The sequence below is a fragment of the Pleurodeles waltl genome, chromosome 8, assembly GCF_031143425.1.
Source record: "Pleurodeles waltl isolate 20211129_DDA chromosome 8, aPleWal1.hap1.20221129, whole genome shotgun sequence".
Lineage (NCBI taxonomy): Eukaryota > Metazoa > Chordata > Amphibia > Caudata > Salamandridae > Pleurodeles > Pleurodeles waltl.
The window spans coordinates 1,542,518,632-1,542,541,741 of NC_090447.1; the positions used below are offsets into that span (position 1 = coordinate 1,542,518,632).

At 49.4% G+C, this 23,110-nt stretch overlaps 1 protein-coding gene across 1 annotated transcript in view; it reads right to left on the reverse strand.

The window, feature by feature from the left end:
• WDR3 (WD repeat domain 3) overlaps window positions 1–23,110 on the reverse strand; it is a 188,218-nt gene that overhangs the window by 86,408 nt on the left and 78,700 nt on the right. Inside the window, exons 18-19 of the mRNA XM_069203010.1 lie at window positions 6,922–7,056; window positions 2,376–2,426 (exon numbers count right to left, since the gene is read on the reverse strand). Coding sequence (XP_069059111.1) covers window positions 2,376–2,426; window positions 6,922–7,056 — 186 coding nt within the window. The remainder of the gene's footprint in view (window positions 1–2,375; window positions 2,427–6,921; window positions 7,057–23,110) is intronic.

Consider the following 23,110-nt stretch of genomic DNA (forward strand, 5'->3'; position numbering starts at 1 on the left):
AAGAACTCCCAAGGACAGCGGCTCTGTTCACCAAAGACTGCAACTTTGCAACAAAGAAGCAACTTTGAAACAACTTGCGTTTCCCGCTGGAAGCGTGAGACTTGACACACTGCACCCGACGCCCCCGGCTCAACTTGTGGAGAACAAACACTTCAGGTAGGACTCCCCGGCGACTGCGAGACCGTGAGTAGCCAGAGTTGCCCCCCCCTGAACCCCCACAGCGACGCCTGCAGAGGGAAGCCCGAGGCTCCCCCTGACCGCGACTGCCTGCTTCTAAGAACGCGACGCCTGGTAGGGACACTGCACCCGCAGCCCCCAGGACCTGAAGGATCCGACCTCCAGTGCAGGAGCAACCCCCAGGTGGCCCTCTCCCTTGCCCAGGTGGTGGCTACCCCGAGGAGCCCCCCCACCCCCTTGCCTGCATCGCTGAAGAGACCCCTTGGTCTCCCATTGCTTTCTATTACAAACCCAACGCTTGTTTGCACACTGCACCCAGCCGCCCCCGTGCCGCTGAGGGTGTACTTTCGGTGTGGACTTGTGTCCCCCCCGGTGCCCTACAAAACCCCCCTGGTCTACCCTCCGAAGACGCAGGTACTTACCTGCTGGCAGACAGGAACCGGGGCACCCCCTTCTCCATTGAAGCCTATGCGTTTTGGCCACCACTTTGAACTCTGCACCTGACCAGCCCTGAGCTGCTGGTGTTGTAACTGGGGTTGCTCTGAACCCCCAATGGTGGGCTACATTGGACCCAAACTTGAACCCCGTAGGTGGTTTACTTACCTGCAAAAACTAACAAACTCTTACTCCCCGCAGGAACTGTTGAAAATTGCACTGTGTCTAGTTTTAAAATAGCTATATGTGATTTATGTGAAAACTGTATATGCTATTTTGCTAATTCAAAGTTCCTAAAGTACCTACCTGCAATACCTTTCATTTGAAGTATTACATGTAAATCTTGAACCTGTGGTTCTTAAAATAAACTAAGAAAATATATTTTTCTATACAAAAACCTATTGGCCTGGAATTGTCTCTGAGTGTGTGTTCCCCATTTATTGCCTGTGTGTGTACAACAAATGCTTAACACTACTCCTTTGATAAGCCTACTGCTCGACCACACTACCACAAAATAGAGCATTAGAATTCTCTCTTTTTGCCACTATCTTACCTCTAAGGGGAACCCTTGGACTCTGTGCATACTATTCCTTACTTTGAAATAGTGCATACAGAGCCAACTTGCTACAGCCTAGCACTAGGAGTCGACTGGTATTCAGGGGGCATCTCTAAGATGCCCTCTGGGTGTATTTTACAATAAATCCCACACTGGCATCAGTGTGCATTTATTGTGCTGACGTTTGATACCAAACTTCCCAGATTTCAGTGTAGCCATTATGGAACTGTGGAGTTCGTGTCTGACAAACTCCCAGACCATATACTCTTATGGCTACCCTGCACTTACAATGTCTAAGGTTTTGCTTAGACACTGTAGGGGCATAGTGATCTTGCACATATGCCCTCACCTGTGGTATAGTGCACCCTGCCTTAGGGCTGTAAGGCCTGCTAGAGGGGTGACTTACCTATGCCACAGGCAGTGAGAGCTGGGCATGGCACTCTGAGGGGAGTGCCATGTTGACTTAGTCATTTTCTCCCCACCATCACACACAAGCTGTGAGGCAGTGTGCATGTGCTGAGTGAGGGGTCCCCAGGGTAGCATAATACATGCTGCAGCCCTTAGAGACCTTCCCTGGTAACAGGGCCCTTGGTACCAGGGGTACCAGTTACAAGGGACTTACCTGTGTGCCAGGGCGGTGCCAATTGTGGGAACAAAGGTACAGTTTAGGGAAAGAACACTGGTGGTGGGGCCTGGTCAGCAGGATCCCATCACACTTTCAATCATAACTGTCATCAACAAAAGGCAAAATGTCAGGGGGTAACCATGCCAAGGAAGGCATTTCCTTACACTTGTCCTTCACAATGACAGCACACAGACCCACTTAGACACACACTCCCAACTGCCCATCATAATGAGAACACAAAGACCCTAAATTACTATCACAAGATGGCACAGAGTCCCCACCTGCCATTCATTAGAGCACACCTACCCCTACTGTCCATCGCATGATGAGTGCAAAGACCCCACGACGCATCACATGGTGGCACATAGACCACATCTTCCCACCACAAGTATTTAAGTCCGAAATGCTCCCTTATTTGCAGTTAAGTTGGGTGCACAAGTCTTTGCCCGGGGAAGTGGGCTACAAGAAAGGCAGGGCTGTCCGTCATAGAAGCCATTTTATAAAGATACACAGAACTAAGCATGTTTCTAAATCTCTAACTCGAAAAGCATCAGAGTCCCACGTTTGTGGACAGTCACTTACCACAGGGTCACCACCCTTCGACACACTCTCTTCAAACTCCGCCTCCCTCTGCTGTAAAGAGATAGAAAGAAACAGACGTTCACTGAGATGATCACACAGCGCGACGCCCCCAAGCCATGACCACCCAAGGGACTGGACAGGTTTGTGGCAAGGGCACCTTGAGGAGATCTGAGGAGGGCACAGCAGGTGGGAAGGCAGCGTGTGATGCGGGAGGTGCAGCTTTAGTCAAGCGCTAGGCCAGGGTGCTGGTGCCAAAGGGACTGCTCTGCGAGAGTTGTGTTATCAATCAAGCTTGAAAGAAGGTGGGCGCTAAAGTGATGCTTTGACAGAGCGAAATGAAACCGTGGCATGTGAGGATGTCCACGACGTGTGCTTGGTAACCCTATGAGCAGCGGTGGTGGCATCTGGAAGCTGGGGAGGACATTCAGGAGTAACAGAGCTGTGAGGGATAGGACAGCAAGAAACAAGGCTGCAGCAGCCAGGCCGGCGCAGGAGTGACATTCAGCGGTAACAGAGCTGTGAGGTAGAGGACAAACAGAAGCAAGGCTGCAGAAGCAAGGCCGGTGCAGGAGTGACATTAAGCAATAACAGAGCTGTGAGGGATAGGACAGCAAGAAACAAGGCTGCAGCAGCCAGGCCGGCGCAGGAGTGACATTCAGCAGTAACAGAGCTGTGAGGGATAGGACAGCAAGAAACAAGGCTGCAGCAGCCAGGCCGGCGCAGGAGTGACATTCAGCAGTAACAGAGCTGTGAGGGATAGGACAGCAAGAAACAAGGCTGCAGCAGCCAGGCCGGCGCAGGAGTGACATTCAGCGGTAACAGAGCTGTGAGGTAGAGGACAAACAGAAGCAAGGCTGCAGAAGCAAGGCCGGTGCAGGAGTGACATTAAGCAATAACAGAGCTGTGAAGGTTAGAACAACAAGAAACAAGGCTGCAGCAGCGAGACTGGATCAGGAGTGACATTCAGCAGTAACAGAGCTGTGAGGGATAGGACAGCAAGAAATAAGGGTGCAGCAGCCAGGCTGGGGCCGGAGTGACATTCAGCAGTAACAGAGCTGTGATGGATAGGACAGCAAGAAACAAGGCTGCAGCAGCAAGACCAGTGCATGAGTGACATTCAGCAGTAACAGAGCTGTGAGGTAGAGGACAAACAGAAGCAAGGCTGCAGAAGCAAGGCCGGTGCAGGAGTGACATTAAGCAATAACAGAGCTGTGAAGGTTAGAACAACAAGAAACAAGGCTGCAGCAGCGAGACTGGATCAGGAGTGACATTCAGCAGTAACAGAGCTGTGAGGGATAGGACAGCAAGAAATAAGGGTGCAGCAGCCAGGCTGGGGCCGGAGTGACATTCAGCAGTAACAGAGCTGTGATGGATAGGACAACAAGAAACAAGGGTGCAGCAGCCAGACTGGCGCAGGAGTGACATTCAGCAGTAACAGAGCTGTGATGGATAGGACAGCAAGAAACAAGGCTGCAGCAGCCAGGCTGGCGCAGGAGTGACATTCAGCAGTAACAGAGCTCTGAGGGATAGGACATCAAGGAACAAGGCTGCAGCAAGACAGGAGCAGGAGTGACATTCAGCAGTAACAGAGCTGTGAGGGATAGAACAGCAAGAAACAAGGGTGCAGCAGCCAGGCTGGGGCCGGAGTGACATTCAGCAGTAACAGAGCTGTGAGGGATAGGACAGCAAGAAACAAGGGTGCAGCAGCCAGGCTGGGTCCGGAGTGACATTTAGCAGTAACAGAGCTGTGAGGGATAGGACAACAAGGAACAAGGGTGCAGTAGCCAGGCTGGCGCAGGAGTGACATTCAGCAGTAACAGAGCTGTGAGGGATAGGACAGCAAGAAACAAGGGTGCAGCAGTCATGCTGGCGCAGGAGTGACATTCAGCAGTAACAGAGCTGTGAAGGATAGGACAGCAAGAAACAAGGCTGCAGCAGCCAGGCCGGCGCAGGAGTGACATTCAGCAGTAACAGAGCTGTGAGGGATAGGACAGCAAGAAACAAGGCTGCAGCAGCCAGGCCGGCGCAGGAGTGACATTCAGCGGTAACAGAGCTGTGAGGTAGAGGACAAACAGAAGCAAGGCTGCAGAAGCAAGGCCGGTGCAGGAGTGACATTAAGCAGTAACAGAGCTGTGAAGGTTAGAACAACAAGGAACAAGGGTGCAGCAGTGAGACTGGATCAGGAGTGACATTCAGCAGTAACAGAGCTGTGAGGGATAGGACAGCAAGAAACAAGGCTGCAGCAGCCAGGCCGGCGCAGGAGTGACATTCAGCGGTAACAGAGCTGTGAGGTAGAGGACAAACAGAAGCAAGGCTGCAGAAGCAAGGCCGGTGCAGGAGTGACATTAAGCAGTAACAGAGCTGTGAAGGTTAGAACAACAAGGAACAAGGGTGCAGCAGCGAGACTGGATCAGGAGTGACATTCAGCAGTAACAGAGCTGTGAGGGATAGGACAGCAAGAAACAAGGCTGCAGCAGCCAGACTGGCGCAGGAGTGACATTCAGCAGTAACAGAGCTGTGAGGGATAGGACAGCAAGAAACAAGGCTGCAGCAGCCAGGCCGGCGCAGGAGTGACATTCAGCAGTAACAGAGCTGTGATGGATAGGACAGCAAGAAACAAGGCTGCAGCAGCCATGCTGGCGCAGGAGTGATATTCAGCAGTAACAGAGTTGTGAGGGATAGGACAGCAAGGAACAAGGGTGCAGCAGCCGGGCTGACGCATGAGTGACATTAAGCAATAACAAGAGCTGTGAGGGATAGGACAGCAAGGAACAAGGGTGCAGCAGCCAGGTCGGCGCAGGAGTGAGATTCAGCAGTAACAGAGCTGTGAGGGACAGGAGAGCAAGAAACAAGGCTGCAGCAGCCAGGCTGGGGCCGGAGTGACATTCAGAAGTAACAGAGCTGTGAGGGATAGGACAGCAAGAAACAAGGGTGCAGCAGCGAGACCAGTGCATGAGTGACATTCAGCAGTAACAGAGCTGTGAAGGTTAGAACAACAAGGAACAAGGGTGCAGCAGCGAATCCGCTGCAGGAGTGGTAATGTGGGTAAGGGGGAAAGCGGTAGCAGTTGGTTGTCTACCGCACTAGTAATGGTGATTAAAGACTGCAGAGAAAGCAATGCTCGGGTCAGACACCACGTTAGCTTTAGATCTGACACATGCTGGAGCGGCAGAGAGGGGCATGGTGACAGAACAGGACAGGTCTAGGTTGTTGGTACAAAGCAGCAGGAATGCTTTCCCTTTCTTCCTAACATCCTGTTCCCTCCTTACAATTCCCTACTCTTCCTCTTCTCGTTTCACGCTCATCCATTCCTTACCATCTGTTCCTCCTCTCTTCCTTACCATTCTCTTCCTCCCCTCGTTTCATGCTACTCCATACCTTACCACCTTATCCTCCTTTCTTCCTTACCATACTCTTCCTCCCCTCGTTTCACACTCCTCCATTCCTTACCACCTGATTCTTCTCTCTTCCTTAGCATACTCTTCCTCCCTTTGTTTCATGCTCATCCATTCCTTACCACCTGATCCTTCTCTCTTCCTTACCATACTCTTCCTCCCCTTGTTTCACGCTCCTCCATACCTTACCACCTGATCCTTCTCTCTTCCTTACCATACTCTTCCTCCCCTCGTTTCACGCTCCTCCATACCTTACCCCTGATCCTTCTCTCTTCCTTACCATACTCTTCCTCCCCTCGTTTCACACTCATCCATTCCTTACCACCTGATCCTTCTCTCTTCCTTACCATACTCTTCCTCCCCTCGTTTCACACTCATCCATTCCTTACCATCTGATCCTTCTCTCTTCCTTACCATACTCTTCCTCCCCTTGTTTCACGCTCCTTCTAGCCTTACCACCTTACCCTCCTCTCTTCCTTACCACACTCTTCCTCTACCTCGTTTCATGCTCCTCTTCTTACCATCTTATCCTTCTTTCTTATCATACTCTTCACCTCTCCTTACTTCTTACCCGCCTCTCTTCCTTACCATACTCTTCCTCCCCTCGTTTTACTCACCTCGTCCTCTCCTTACCACATTATACTGCTCTACCTTGCTATACTCTCTCCCCTCGTATCATGCTCCTCCTCCTATGATCCTATCCTCCTCTCTTCCTTACCATGCTCTTCCTCACCTCGTTTCATGCTCCTCCTCCTCTCCTTACCATCTTATCCTTCTTTATCATTCTCTTCCTCCCCTCTTTTCACACTCCTCCTGTGATCCTATCGTCTTCTCTTCCTTACCATGCTCTTCCTCCTGTTTCACGCTCCTCTCCCGACCATCTTATCCTCCTCTCTCTTACCACAATCTTCCTCCCCTCATTTCATTCACCTCTTCCTCTCCTTACCACATTATCCTCCTCTCTCCCTTGCTATGCTCTTCCTCCCCTTGTTTCACGCTCCTCTCCGCCTTGCCGTCTTATCCTCTCGTCCTCACCATACTCTTCCTCCCCTCGTTTCACGCTCCTCCTCCTCTCCTTACCACATTATCCTCCTCTCTTCCTTACCGTACTCCTCCTCCCCCTTATTTTACGCTGCTTCTCCTCTCCTTACCATCTCGCGCTCCTCTTCTAGGATGAGTGGCTCCCGCGTCCGCTCCCAGAGACGCAGCGACTTGTCGTGGGAGGCAGACACAATGTGGTCCCCATTAGGACTGATTGCCAAACACCAGACCTCGAGGTGATGTCCCTGCACAATAAAGGAGAAAACCCTGTCAGCACAAGAGGAAAGCGAACCTGAGGCAACAGCAGGTGCTGCCCTAACACTAGAAGCACAACCAACAAATACAGCAAAGCAGGACGTGATGGGCATAACGAAACAGAGTCAACCTTCCACAGACGGCAGAAAAGCAAAGTCAAGAGTGGTATGTGGCGAGACGTGAGCTGCAGAGGCACAGGCTGGCATTCACTTATGCTTTGGGTGATATCTTGAGTACAAGGCAGGAATGTGTATGTATGTTCATGTTCACTGGAGTTCGGATCCTTCAGGTCTGGAACCGTGGCACCCCCTTCTCCATTGAAGCCTATGCGTTTTGGGCACCACTTTGACCTCTGCACCTGACCGGCCCTGAGCTGCTGGTGTGGTAAATTTGGGGTTGCTCTGAACCCCCAACGGTGGGCTACCTTGGACCCAAACTTGAACCCCGTAGGTGGTTTACTTACCTGCAAAAACTAACAAACTCTTACTCTCCCCAGGAACTGTTGAAAATTGCACTGTCTAGTTTTAAAATAGCTATAAGTGATTTATGTGAAAACTGTATATGCTATTTTGCTAATTCAAAGTTCCTAAAGTACCTACCTGCAATACCTTTCATTTGAAGTATTACATGTAAATCTTGAACCTGTGGTTCTTAAAATAAACTAAGAAAATATATTTTTCGATACAAAAACCTATTGGCCTGGAATTTTCTGAGTGTGTGTTCCTCATTTATTGCTTGTGCATGTACAACAAATGCTTAACACTACTCCTTTGATAAGACTACTGCTCGACCACACTACCACAAAATAGAGCATTAGTATTATCACTTTTTGCCACTATCTTACCTCTAAGGGGAACCCTTGGAGTCTGTGCATACTATTCTTTACTTTGAAATAGTACATACAGAGCCAACTTCCTACAATATCCATATGACAACCCGGCAAATAGTTATCCCTCTGCTCTGACAAGGCGATTACATGACGGCTCTCAACCTCAAGAATGCTTACTTTCAAATAACTACCCACCCTGCCCATCGCCAGCACCTTGTACGTGGACATCACTACCAATTCAAAGATCTTCTTTTTATGGTCTTGGGTCTAAGGATCTCCAAGGTGTTCACAAAGTGTCTATCAGTGCGGCTGGCCAGCTGCTAAGAGGGAGCACTTGCGTCTTCCCCTCCTCAAATGATTGGCTGATCAAGAGCATTGACGTTCAGCAATATCCAATCCATACTCAAGCCCCAATTTCCCTGCTCCACGGCTTCAGAGTTCCTGTAAATGCCACCATGTCTCACCTCCAGTCTCAGCAGATCACTCCTTTCTGGGTTCTGTGCCGAACGTGGGTACAGGAAAAGCCTGCCCTAACCAGCAGAAGGTGCTGGCATTCAAGCAGCTGCTGCTTCTTCTTCAGCCCAATCATGGTCGAAAACATTAATCTCTCTTTAGCGTGCCTAGTAGTCAGGGCATTCATGGACGGACTTAAGAGGATCATACCTCGCAGAATACCTCCTGCCCTTCACAGGGCTTATGGGGCTGCCCTTTGAACATTTGCCCCCTACAGTTAGTTTCTAGTGGAGATAATTTATCTCAGACGCATTAGCAAGCTCTCAATTGGCAAGAACTTATCCTTCACATACACAAACGGTTGTTCTCATGAACATCCCACATATTTCCCCAAGATAGTCTACCTTTTTCACTTTAATCGAACCACAGAACATTAATTCTGTCCGCAGCCAGATTAAGTAGCAGAAAGAGATTTACACACGTTAGATGTTAAAAGAGCTCTTGGGAATTACATCAACAGGACTTGTAGGTCTGACCAGCTCTTTGTAGCCTTTGGAAAACCTCATAAGGCTCTTTTTATCTCTAAGGCAAGTAAACTGAGCACATCTAAAACTGGAACTTCAAAGCCGAGCGAAATCTACAAGTACCACCCAAGGTGCAATCTACCCTTAAAAAGGGGGGAGCCTTGGCTTCTTAGTGAACATTCAGATCTATAAAGCGGCCACCTGGTCCCCACCACAAACCAATACCAAACACTGCTATGTTGATATCTTAGCCCGCCAGCAGGCTGTCATTGGCTAGACAGTTTTAAGAACTTTGTTCTAGGCATCTGCATCATGTACTCCAGTGGTTCTTAACCTGTGGTTCTGGAGTTCCTGCGAGGCCTACTCTGGCGGGGGAGGGGGGTCGGTGCAGAAGTGTGAATCTCTGATAGGTTCACTCTGCAGAAGAAGTGTGAATGTAGGATAGGTTCACTCTGCAGAAGAAGTGTGAATGTAGGATAGGTTCACTCTACAGAAGAAGTGTGAATGTAGGATAGGTTCACTGTGCAGAGTGAGTGTGAATCTCGGATAGGTTCACTCTGCAGAAGAAGTGTGAGTCTCGGATAGGTTCACTCTGCAGAAGAAGTGTGAATCTAGGATAGGTTCACTCTGCAGAAGAAGTGTGAATCTAGGATAGGTTCACTCTGCAGAAGAAGTGTGAATCTAGCATAGGTTCACTCTGCAGAAGAAGTGTGAATCTAGCATAGGTTCACTCTGCAGAAGAAGTGTGAGTCTCGGATAGGTTCACTCTGCAGAAGAAGTGCGAGTCTCGGATAGGTTCACTCTGCAGAAGAAGTGTGAATCTAGGATAGGTTCACTCTGCAGAAGAAGTGTGAATCTAGGATAGGTTCACTCTGCAGAAGAAGTGTGAATCTAGCATAGGTTCACTCTGCAGAAGAAGCTAGTTTCCTACCTGTAACAATAGTTTTGCACCTTGAAACATTTTGAAGTTGGCAGTATGACCCTCCCAACTCATCAGTAAAGGAGCAGACTTAGGGCTTTGCAGAAGCTGAATAATTACGAAATACATACATCTAAAATGGATGCCATGTATTGGGAGATTGTGGGCTTATGGCTGACGACATGATGAGCCATATAGACTTCCCCTGAGGTTAATATACAAAGTGCAAACTTTGTGTACAAAAAGGTTTGAACTCTAAAGATTAGATGGTGGGATAATGTGCAGCACACAAATCCAGAAGAGTTTCAAGCTGCAGAATTGTTGTTACAGGCAAGTAACTACCTTCTTTCGTCCAGACAGACCTATCGTAATCAGCCGTGCTCCACAAAGCACCTTTGCTTCTCTTCAGATGTAGAGTCCGCAATGTCCTATTTTTGCTTTATTGATTTCCAATCATTCATGCTTTACTGATTGCAAGTAGATAATGCTCTTCAGTGTCAAGCAGTAGTAAACTGTTCATACACAGACTGATACCACCAGCGATGTGATTCAGGTGTGGGCGTGCACAGACTTTCTGGGCCTTCACCTTTTTCCAAAAACTGAGGTTATCTTCTTATCCCGTTTCCGTTCCAGAAACTGCCTCAACAACATTAAGTTTGAAGACTTCGTCCAAAACTATTCTCTCTGTGCCAAGTTGTTGGACATCTACACAGATCTCAGTCTATCCTTCCGAGAGCATACAAATAAAGAATCCCAGATTGCATTGTATAAAGTAAAGCTCCTACATAGGATTAAACCTGTATAGTACGAGGATTGCTCTCTCACACTTCTGGGACTCTGTCCTGCTTGCTGGAATGGGGGATGGATGGATGGATATGGAGGAGATGGAGGATTTCTAAAAGTCAGAGTCACCTCAGCTCAGGACACCTTAGGGGCTGTCCTGACTGGCCAGTGACTCCTCCTTGTTTTTCTCACTATCTCCTCCGGCCTTGCCGCCAAAAGTCGGGCCGTGGTCGGAGGGGGCGGGCAACTCCACTAGCTGGAGTGCCCTGGGGTGCTGTAACAAAGGGGGTGAGCCTTTGAGGCTCACCACCAGGTGTTACAATTCCTGCAGGGGGAGGTGTGAAGCACCTCCACCCAGTACAGGTTTTGTTACTAGCCACAGAGTGACAAAGGCACTCTCCCCATGTGGCCAGCAACATGTCTCAAGTGTGGCAGGTTGCTAGAACCAGTCAGCCTACACAGGTAGTTGGTTAAGGTTTCAGGGGGCACCTCTAAGGTGCATCTTACAATAAAATGTACACTGGCATCAGTGTGCATTTATTGTGCGGAGAGGTTTGATACCAAACTTCCCAGTTTTCAGTGTAGCCATTATGGTGCTGTGGAGTTAGTGCATGACAGACTCCCAGACCATATACTCTTTTGGCTACCCTGCACTTACCACGTCTAAGGTTTTGCTTAGACACTGTAGGGTCATAGTGCTCATGCACTTGTGCCCTCACCTATGGTATAGTGCACCCTGCCTTAGGGCTGTAAGGCCTGCTAGAGGGGTGACTTATCTATACTTCATAGGCAGTGTGAGGTTGGCATGGCACCCTGAGGGGAGTGCCATGTCGACTTAGTCTTTTTATCCCCACTAGCACACACAAGCTGGCAAGCAGTGTGTCTGTGCTGAGTGAGAGGTCCCCAGGGTGGCATATGATATGCTGCAGCCCTTAGAGACCTTCCCTGGCATCAGGGCCCTTGGTACCAGGGGTACCAGTTACAAGGGACTTACCTGGATGCCAGGGTGTGCCAATTGTGGAAACAAAAGTACAGGTTAGGGAAAAAACACTGGTGCTGGGGCCTGATTAGCAGGCCTCAGCACACTTTCAATTCAAAACATAGCATCAGCAAAGGCAAAAAGTCAGGGGGTAACCATGCCAAGGAGGCATTTCCTTACAGATATGTTCCAACAGGATGTACTTCGTTAGAGGCCTGAGGGTGTGGAAGAACTCTTTCAACTGACCTTTCTGGAGTAGCACTTATATCTATTTCTATATCTAGAAGGCGGAGGTTGTATCTGCAGGGTGATGTGTTTGGGGGCATGTGAGAAGTTATTGGCAGGATGCGATGCGATGCGATTTCCTCCGAGGGAGACACAATCTTGTATCCACTCTACAGGCTACATGTTATCTGAGGGGTGGGGGGGGAATAGGAGGACGGGGTAGTTGCAGGAGGTGGGTCAAGTCACTGTTTAGAGGGTGGAACCTACTTTATCAGAGCAACCTCTGGCCTTCCCTCTGTTGTTTCCCCTATATGCATCACTGCTGTAAGCCTTGGCGGCCTCCGGATGGTGTGCTGTTGTCTTTGATAAGAATGCAGCTGGTCTGGTGAAGTGGTCTTAACTCCTCGCCTGGACTGTTGCTTGTAAAAGAACCCCTAGCAGATAGAGTTTGCAGGGCACCAATAGACTTGGTGATCTCTGTGGCCTGGGGTGGTGGGGGTGGTGGTTTGGGGGGTAATCAAAGAAATGCTTTCCATTGATTGGAACGTTAAACCCAGAAATGTGAAGCAAGGCATTTCATCTCAGGAGGATGCTGGTATTAATGCCTCTGGAGGCTGTGTCCTTTGCGACGAGAGTGCAACAAATGTTGGAGTCCGAGAGGGTCTTGCCACTGGAACTATTTCCATCCGTATCTGTATTCCGCTGGGAGGTGTTTCATTAGTTTCTGCTTCTCCTCCCACTGAGACCTGTCTTATCTGGAAAGGAGTCTGTCAGAGTTGCCAGTGTGTGGCTGCCTCCACCGCTACCATTTTGCCCAAATTGTCAATTATTTTGCTCACCTTTTCAAGCAGAGGGATGTTGTGGGGCAGAGGCTCTCTTGCGGGCAGTGTTGACTACCCGAGATTCAGGGGGCGTGGGCGCTCCCTTCATGTAGAGAGGGGAACTAGGTGAGGGCTTGCACTTTTTCTCAAACCTGGTGTTACTACCCTAATTTTTAATAGCTCAATACAATCTTATGGGGAAGATTTGAACATGCCCTTGAGCGTGGGGAAGAACTGGGCTGAACATTCAGACTAGGAAAGAATCTCCATTAGTAAGTCCTCTTCCTCCTGAATGCACATGTTCACTTTATGGTGTGCAGCGACCCTTTGGATGACCTCCTGGTAGGCTGTGGCGTCATCTGCTGGGGATGTACTAAGCCCGTGGTAGCCCATGTCAAGATTACTTGGTGGGTCGACCTTATAGTCTTCACAGGGGTCATCAGCAGACCCTGGGTCTAGGGGCTGGTCATATAGATCGATGGGATGATATGGGCTGCCTGAATCCGAACAGGTCAATGAGAAACGCTCAGATGGAGGCAGAGGATGAGTTGTGTGTCAGCATGGCTCAGTATGAGCATGGAGAGGAGCTGGTAGCAGGGGTGGGGGAGGTGGAACATATGGGAGAGGGGTTGTTCCTCTGTCCCTGCATTTCTTCGGTGCTGGCTCTGTAGGGGCTTGTGAGGAGGGTTCTCCTAAGGTAAAGCACCTCTTGCAAGGAAGTGTCTCTGTGGCTTCACTGGAGGAGGTTTAGCCAAGATCCTCCGGGTAATTGTGCATGAAGAGAGACTTCTGCCTGAAGTCTAGCTGCTTCAGGAGTCGCTGCAGAATCAATCACATTCCCTGGATCCAATTGTGGACAAAGATTTTAGCGTCAACGTGACCTTCAGCGCAGCTTTGATGGGGCATCAACTTCAGTCATGAGATGTGCTTGATGCCCTTGGATCAGGTGGGGCTCAACAGCCAGAGCAGATCAACACCCTTGGTTGAAGCTTTTGTCCACTCCAAAACCTTCTCTGGGTGCCGAACAGAACCCAAAGGTGGCAGAAGTGGGGGAAGCAGCAATTTTTAATCTTAGTGCAAAGGAGTTGATAAACAACTCCTGCGTGAGCAGAGCTCTACCTTGGCGTGGGACTATTTCTGTGACCCTAGCTTGGTTGCATGGCTTGTGGAGAATGATGTGCTAATTAAGATCCTGGGGAACGCCTTGGTTCAAAGGCTTGTGGTCTTCGGCATCAACATGATGTCTTCCTATTCCTTGTTTTCTGATTTGCCTGGGGGCACCATGTTGGGAGTGGGCATTGGTTTGGATGCTGGAATTCCAAATTAACCCGCCTCTTTCCCTTCTTTGGTCCCACTGAGATTTTTATATCCAAAAATATTCTGTTTTTCCGATGATGACTGTTGGTGCATTTTGTGGGGTGCTTCGTGATTAGTGTCTTATTCATTCGGAAGGCAAGACAGGGCACTTGGTGAGGTTTTAGGATACAGACGTTGCAGTGATCGGAACACGGACAGTTTGAGTTGCACAGTGGTCAATGTAAGAAGAATGTCGATTCCATCACACCTTCTGCTCTGCATCCTCCAACGTCAATGGTTGAGGGAAGACACCCAGCCTCTGAAGGGTGCAGGGTGAACCTGGGGCATCGAGCGTTGGTCAGCAGACCTTTGAAGGTTTCTGGTGGAGGGTGACGCAGAGTATTAAAACTGAGTATATGCATGTCTGAACTGGATGGGCACGAAAAACATGGAAGAATCAAGACAAATGCAGAGCCCTCTCAATATACATCCAAAATCAATGGCAGAGAAAATCTAAGATTGAGTCTGTACCCATGCACGTTGTAAAACAAAGGGAGCTGCCACCCTCAGACCTTGTGACTCCTGAGATTACTTCGAAGAACAGTGTGCAAACGTCTGAGCCCAACACTAGACGGCAGGAGTATGCAGAGCATCTGTAGCCACAGTCAAACGTGCTACACATATGTTTTTACTGCTTCCTGCTTCACTTGTGTGATCTGCCTTTTTCCCTGGTTACAGGCAGTGTGCATGTTTTCTTCCCTTGGTATATAATGTGGTACGGTTAAGATGCTCTCTAAATGTTAAGCGACAAATCGGCTCTGCCAGTTTGGATCACTTGTAGGATATGCAGATATGCACTGGATGTCTTCATGTACTAAGATCTAGCAGCTGACTGCTGCTGTTTGCTGCAATTACTTGAAGCTCCTAAATAAAACATTAACAAAAATAGCCCTTCAAACCCCTCCACTGCTGATAACCACACGAGACTAGGAGTCTTGAGTTTGCACTACATCACTACTTTGTTGCAGCTCACTACATGATTCTCCCAACAGATCTAAGACATTTCAAGCTTTTTATCTCGTAAGACTCTAGTAAGTCTAGCAGCGGAGACTCTGAGAGCTTCAGGTATCACGTGAGGTTTACTATCGAGAGGTTCTCGATGCCTTTGCTGATGCAGATTTATAGAAGACATATTTATTCTGTTGCAGGACACTAGTAACATAGGCAGATCCCTTCTTCATAATGACCCTAATGTTTTCTACTCAAAAAAATATATCTTTCTGTTCTTCTCTCTACCCTAATTTAATATGCCCACAGCTCATTTAACTACTGTCTCGTGATTTAATTGAAAATGAAACACACAATTCTTTTACAACATGATTATTCATTTCATCAATTCATAAAACAATAAAATCCAATTACCAGACTTAAAAAACGATAAACAAATAAACATAAAATTGGCCCATAGCTATTACAAGTATAGGAATATAAGACAATCCAATAAATTGTGATCAAACCACAAAAGTAAATCTTTTTATTGTCTCTAATCTACGAAGTTTATGCAGCAGAGACCAAACCGAGTTGATACCTCAAGTGCAGCAACTCAGTCCACAGTTGGTGTTGGCCAACGTCAACAAATAAGGCTATGAGGCTCTGCTCCCCAACCAGGTGTAATGGGCAGTCTGTACATCAAATAACTATCAGAAGGCAAGGAGAGGCCCGAAACCTGCCACATGTTCATCGGGGCTGCAAGGGTTAAGCCGCTGTAAGGCAGCCCCAAAGAAACAGATCCCACACATTAGCCCACCAAGTTTTAAATTCATGTCCAAACTCACAACCCTTCTCCATCAGTACTTTCCAACAGTTAGAGGAGACTGGCAAGGCCTCTGTAGGGAGTAATTATATCTTATAAAACAGGGCAACTAACATCAGACACGAAAAACAGGGGTGCTTGCTTCTGAATGGCTCTGTGCTACTACACCCAGGGCCCCAGGAGAGAATCAAGCAGAAATCCTATGGGAAGAGATCAATGAAAAAGATGCACACCCCTGCAGGTGCTTGGCAGATCAGCTACACATGCAGGTAGGGGGCAAATGATCACTATTTACAAATTCTTTCACTTTTCAAGAAAGCCGCCTAAGTGGCTCGACTGACACAAAAGTATATCCAGCCACAGAAGTGCTGGTGCTCAACCTAAAAGTAGGATAAGCTGGAATACCCGTAGCTTCTACAACTTGCCAGATCAGCCCCTGCTGGGCTAGCATAGCCCCAAGGGCTTCCGCCTGTCATGAAAAAGGACAGTTATTACTGTTGCTGCTGGTGCCCTCCAGCCTCTAGCAAACTGCCCAAGGCAATTATTATGCCACTAAAACAACAGAGGAGGGAAAGGAGGATCCTAGTTCAGTTAAATTGCTATCCACAAACCGAGGAAGACAGCCTTTGCTCAGGTGGAGCGCACACAATAATTACCATGATGGGTCTCGCGCCCCTCTCTCCCACAATCATCGGGACCTTTCAACTCGAGGCCCAAGTACAATACATTTTATACCAAACAAAGGACATTCGGCATGTAGTTGGCAGTGTCAGTAAACCTCCCAAAGAAATTCCTCTGTTCTTGCCAGCAACATAGACCCCACACACACACACACACACACACACACAGCCCCTATGTGACGCCCTTTCCAACCACTTCCTCTACAAAACCCTGGACATCCACAACAGCTTCATACCACACACACCCACCGCACCCACCCCTCACTCACCCAACCCAACCCCCACTCATGACCCCACCCCACCACACTCTCCACCTGGACCCCCACCACACATGAAGAAACCGAAAAAACCATGAACTTCTTCCACTCAGGTTCCCCCTCTGACCCCTGCCCACATCGCATCTACAACAAAGCTAGCCCAACCATCGCCCCCATACTCTACAACATAATCAACTCCTCTTTCGACTCCGCCACCTACCCAGACCCCTGGAAGCACGCGGAAATCACTGCTCTCCTAAAAAAAACTTTAAAAAACAAGCCGACCCGGAGATCCTCTCCAACTACCGCCCCATCTCCCTCCTCCCTTTCCCCGCCAAGGTTGCAGAGAAATTAGTCAACGCCCACCTATCCCACTTCCTCGAAGCAAACAACACTCTTGACCCCTCACAATCCGGGTTCCGCAAAAACCACAGCACGGAAACCGCCCTTATCGCATGCACTGACAACATCAGGACCAAAGCCGACAAAGGCGAGACCGTCGCACTCATCCTCCTAGACCTCTCTGCAGCCTTTGACACCGTCTGCCACCACACAATCCGCACACGCATCCACAACATAGGAATTCGCCACAAAGCCTTAGACTGGCTCACCTCCTTCCTCACCGACCGGACCCAGAGAGTCCGCCTTCCACTCCAACACTACCAAGATCAACTGCGGAGTCCCCCAAGGGTCCTCCCTCAGCCCCACACTCTTCAACATCTACATGATCCCCCTAGCCAACATCCTCGAGCACACAGAATCACTATCCTCTCCCTCACCCGCAACCCCACCACCGCCAAAACCAACCTACACGCTGCTCTCCTCGACACCGCCAACTGGATGACCACTAACCACCTCAAGCTCAACTCAAACAAAACCGAGATCATCATCTTCGGCCCCAAGAAAACCACATGGGACGACTCCTGGTGGCCCACCGCCCTAGGCACCGCACCCACCCCCGTAAACCACGCACGCAACCTCGGCATCATCCTAGACCCCTCCCTCTCCATGACACAGCAATCAATGCTCTAAGCTCCTCCTGCTTCCACACACTCCACACTCTAAAAAAAAAAATCCTTCAAATGGATTTCCCCAGAAACCGGGAAGACAGTCACCCACGCACTCATCAGCAGCAGACTGGACTACGGAAACGCCCTCTACGCCGGCACCACACTCAAACTCAAACGCAAACTCCAGTGAATCCAGAACACAGCCGCACACCTTATCCTTGGTCTCCCCAGCCACGAACGAATCTCACCACACCTCAAATCCCTTCACTGGCTCCCCATAGACAAAAGAATCACATTCAAGATCCTAATCCACGCACACAAATCCCTCCACAACACCGGCCCAACCTACCTCAACGAAAGAGTGAACTTCCACACCCCCACACGCAACCTCCAATCAGCCGACCTCATCCTAGCCACAGTTCCCCGCATCCAACGCACCACCACAGGAGGCAGGTCCTTCTCCTACCTCGCCCCCAAAACCTGGAACTCCCTCCCCACCGACCTTCGCAAAACCAAAGACCTCCTGGTCTTCAGAAAGAACCTCAAGACATGGTTGTTCGATCAGTGACCCTCCCTTGCCCCCCCCCCCCCAATCTTTATTCCCCCGCGCCTTGAGACCTTCACTGGTGAGTAGCGCGCTCTACACATTTTTTGATTGATTGGTTGTTATAGGTTTCAAGGCCACTGCATAAGCGTCTAATTCTGAGATTGATACGTACTCTGAAGAATATTCCTAAGAGATTGTGAACATCTCCTTGACCCGCGAGAGCCTCCATATTGTCCTTCCTTAGCCTCTTCTTCTCTGGTATCCTCACTGTAGGAAGTTGGCTCTGTATGTGCTATTTCAAAGTAAGGAATAGCATGCACAGAGTCCAAGGGTTCCCCTTAGAGGTAAAATAGTGGTAAAAATAGATAATACTAATGCTCTATTTTGTGGTAGTGTGGTCGAGCAGTAGGCTTATCCAAGGAGTAGTGTTAAGCATTTGTTGTACATACACATAGACAATAAATGAGGTACACACACTCAGAGACAAATCCAGCCAATAGGTTTTTATATAGAAAAATATCTTTTCTTAGTTTATTTTAAGAACCACAGGTTCAAATTCTACATGTAATATCTCATTCGAAAGGTATTGCAGGTAAGTACTTTAGGAACTTCAAATCATCAAAATTGCATGTATACTTTTCAAGTTATTGACAAATAGCTGTTTTAAAAGTGGACACTTAGTGCAATTTTCACAGTTCCTGGGGGAGGTAAGTTTTTGTTAGTTTTACCAGGTAAGTAGGACACTTACAGGGTTCAGTTCTTGGTCCAAGGTAGCCCACCGTTGGGGGTTCAGAGCAACCCCAAAGTCACCACACCAGCAGCTCAGGGCCGGTCAGGTGCAGAGTTCAAAGTGGTGCCCAAAACACATAGGCTAGAATGGAGAGAAGGGGGTGCCCCGGTTCCGGTCTGCTTGCAGGTAAGTACCTGCGTCTTCGGAGGGCAGACCAGGGGGGTTTTGTAGGGCACCGGGGGGGACACAAGTCCACACAGAAATTTCACCCTCAGCAGCGCGGGGGCGGCCGGGTGCAGTGTAGAAACAAGCGTCGGGTTTTCAATGTTAGTCTATGAGAGATCTCGGGATCTCTTCAGCGCTGCAGGCAGGCAAGGGGGGGATTCCTCGGGGAAACCTCCACTTGGGCGAGGGAGAGGGACTCCTGGGGGTCACTCCTCCAGTGAAAGTCCGGTCCTTCAGGTCCTGGGGGCTGCGGGTGCAGGGTCTCTCCCAGGCGTCGGGACTTTAGGTTCAAAGAGTTGCGGTCAGGGGAAGCCTCGGGATTCCCTCTGCAGGCGGCGCTGTGGGGACTCAGGGGGGACAGGTTTTGGTACTCACAGTATCAGAGTAGTCCTGGGGTCCCTCCTGAGGTGTTGGATCGCCACCAGCCGAGTCGGGGTCGCCGGGTGCAGTGTGGCAAGTCTCACGCTTCTTGCGGGGAGCTTGCAGGGTTCTTTCAAGCTGCTGGAAACAAAGTTGCAGCTTTTCTTGGAGCAGGTCCGCTGTCCTCGGGAGTTTCTTGTCTTTTCGAAGCAGGGGCAGTCCTCAGAGGATGTCGAGGTCGCTGGTCCCTTTGGAAGGCGTCGCTGGAGCAGGATCTTTGGAAGGCAGGAGACAGGCCGGTGAGTTTCTGGAGCCAAGGCAGTTGTCGTCTTCTGGTCTTCCGCTGCAGGGGTTTTCAGCTGGGCAGTCCTTCTTCTTGTAGTTGCAGGAATCTAACTTTCTAGGGTTCCGGGTAGCCCTTAAATACTAAATTTAAGGGCGTGTTTAGGTCTGGGGGGTTAGTAGCCAATGGCTACTAGCCCTGAGGGTGGGTACACCCTCTTTGTGCCTCCTCCCAAGGGGAGGGGGTCACAATCCTAACCCTATTGGGGGAATCCTCCATCTGCAAGATGGAGGATTTCTAAAAGTTAGAGTCACTTCAGCTCAGGACACCTTAGGGGCTGTCCTGACTGGCCAGTGACTCCTCCTTGTTTTTCTCATTATTTTCTCCGGCCTTGCCGCCAAAAGTGGGGCCTGGCCGGAGGGGGCGGGCAACTCCACTAGCTGGAGTGTCCTGCTGGGTTGGCACAAAGGAGGTGAGCCTTTGAGGCTCACCGCCAGGTGTGACAATTCCTGCCTGGGGGAGGTGTTAGCATCTCCACCCAGTGCAGGCTTTGTTACTGGCCTCAGAGTGACAAAGGCACTCTCCCCATGGGGCCAGCAACATGTCTCGGTTTGTGGCAGGCTGCTAAAACTAGTCAGCCTACACAGATAGTCGGTTAAGTTTCAGGGGGCACCTCTAAGGTGCCCTCTGTGGTGTATTTTACAATAAAATGTACACTGGCATCAGTGTGCATTTATTGTGCTGAGAAGTTTGATACCAAACTTCCCAGTTTTCAGTGTAGCCATTATGGTGCTGTGGAGTTCGTGTTTGACAAACTCCCAGACCATATACTCTTATGGCTACCCTGCACTTACAATGTCTAAGGTTTTGCTTAGACACTGTAGGGGCACAGTGCTCATGCACTGGTACCCTCACCTATGGTATAGTGCACCCTGCCTTAGGGCTGTAAGGCCTGCTAGAGGGGTGTCTTACCTATACTGCATAGGCAGTGAGAGGCTGGCATGGCACCCTGAGGGGAGTGCCATGTCGACTTACTCATTTTGTTCTCACCAGCACACACAGGCTTGTAAGCAGTGTGTCTGTGCTGAGTGAGGGGTCTCTAGGGTGGCATAATACATGCTACAGCCCTTAGAGACCTTCCCTGGCATCAGGGCCCTTGGTACCAGAGGTACCAGTTACAAGGGACTTATCTGGATGCCAGGGTGTGCCAATTGTGGAAACAATGGTACATTTTAGGTGAAAGAACACTGGTGCTGGGGCCTGGTTAGCAGGGTCCCAGCACACTTCTCAGTCAAGTCAGCATCAGTATCAGGCAAAAAGTGGGGGGTAACTGCAACAGGGAGCCATTTCTTTACACAAGCCCCCCCCCAGCCCACAGGCCAGGAGACTCAGCCAACGCTGGAAGAGTCTTCCTAGTCTGTCAGGCGAGGAAGAGTAGAGGAAATGGCTGGTTTGTTGCAGGGCCTACTCTGCCTTACATCCTCCTGTTCAGGTCATTCCCTCTGGGGAACTGACCCACTTCCACAGTGATAGGACCTAGTCGGAACTGCCTCTTGTCTGTGCTTTTTATGTCTTCACCCATTCTCTCTATTTTGGGGTCAGAGGTATCCACCTCTGCTAATCTTATCTTAGCCAGGGTCACCCCTAGCTTACCCAAAGAGGTTACCCAGAGCTGGAGTAACCCCACCATGACCAACAGGGTCAGGGGGCCTAACTTGTTATTTGGCATGGGGTCAGACCACCAGGCCAAGGATAGTGCAGCCATAAAGGCTAACACCCAGCAGAGGCCACTGACAGCTGTCAGTGCCCAGAACCACACCTTTAGCTCTTCACCTACAAGGGAAGGGGCTAAGTTACAGGCTTCTTTGGGTTCAGGGTGCCTGTCTGCTGTATTAGAGTGGGGGGTCACCACATCTTGTAGTAAACACCCTTCTTCCACTCTTTCTTCTGTTAGCTGAGGAGCCACCCACTCAGGCTTAACAGTTGCCTGACTAGCCAGGACTTCTTGTGGGTCAGGTTGGACTTTATCAGAGCCATTTTTGGAGTTCTCCCCTACTGGAGCAGAATCTCCTTGGCTTGCTGGAACCTTGGCTAAAGGTTGTCCACCTTTCCTACTCTGTTTCCTTTTCTTTTTCTTCTGGGGCCTACTTGCATTTACTGCAGATGCAGGACTTCCAGAATCCTTGGGAGAGGACTGGCCCTGGACCAGTTCTTCTCTTAGGCTCTGACTAACCTCTGGGTAGTCATTTCCAAGGAGACAATCAAGGGGGAGGTCTGTACTGACTACCACCCTTCTCCAGCTAAAAGTTCCACCCACTTCTATGGGCACAAGAGCCACAGGCCTATTGGTGACCCTGTCTGGGCTAACTCTTACTCTGGCCATCTCACCTGGGATGTACTGGTTTGAGAGCACCAGCCTGTCATGCACAATAGTGTGACTGGCACAAGTGTCTCTCAGGGCAGTGGCTGGGATTCCATTCACCTGTAGGTGGTGGAAGTGTCTACTTCCCTCTGGAATCTCCAACTCACCTGTTGGGCCCATTTTCCAGTTGAAAGCTATGAAGACCTCCTCATCTGAGGAGTCATCTCCAATGGCTACACTGGTTACCCCTGGAATTTTGTTCTGGGGTTTGTTTTTGGGACAAGAAGTGTCCTTGGTGTGGTGCCCAGACTGTTTACAGTTGTGGCACCATGCCTTAGTGGCATCCCAGTTCTTACCCTGGTACCCACCTTTGTTTTGGGTTGTGTCTTGGGGCCCACCCACCTGTTCTGGTTTTTGGGGGCCTACAGAGGACTCTTTTTCTTTGTTTCTAGTGTCACCCACTTTCTCCTGGGGAGTTTTTGTAACCCCTTTCTTTTGGTCACCCCCAGTGGAAGTTTTGGTTACCCTAGTCTTGACCCAGTGGTCTGCCTTCTTTCCCAATTCTTGGGGAGAAATTGGACCTAGGTCTACCAGATACTGATGCAACTTTTCATTGAAGCAGTTACTTAAAATGTGTTCTTTCATAAACAAATTATAAAGCCCAACATAGTCACACACTTCATTTCCAGTTAACCAACCATCTAGTGTTTTTACTGAGTAGTCTACAAAATCAACCCAGGTCTGGCTCGAGGATTTTTGAGCCCCCCTGAATCTAATTCTATACTCCTCAGTGGAGAATCCAAAGCCCTCAATCAGGGTACCCTTCATGAGGTCATAAGATTCTGCATCTTTTCCAGAGAGTGTGAGGAGTCTATCCCTACACTTTCCAGTGAACATTTCCCAAAGGAGAGCACCCCAGTGAGATCTGTTCACTTTTCTGGTTACACA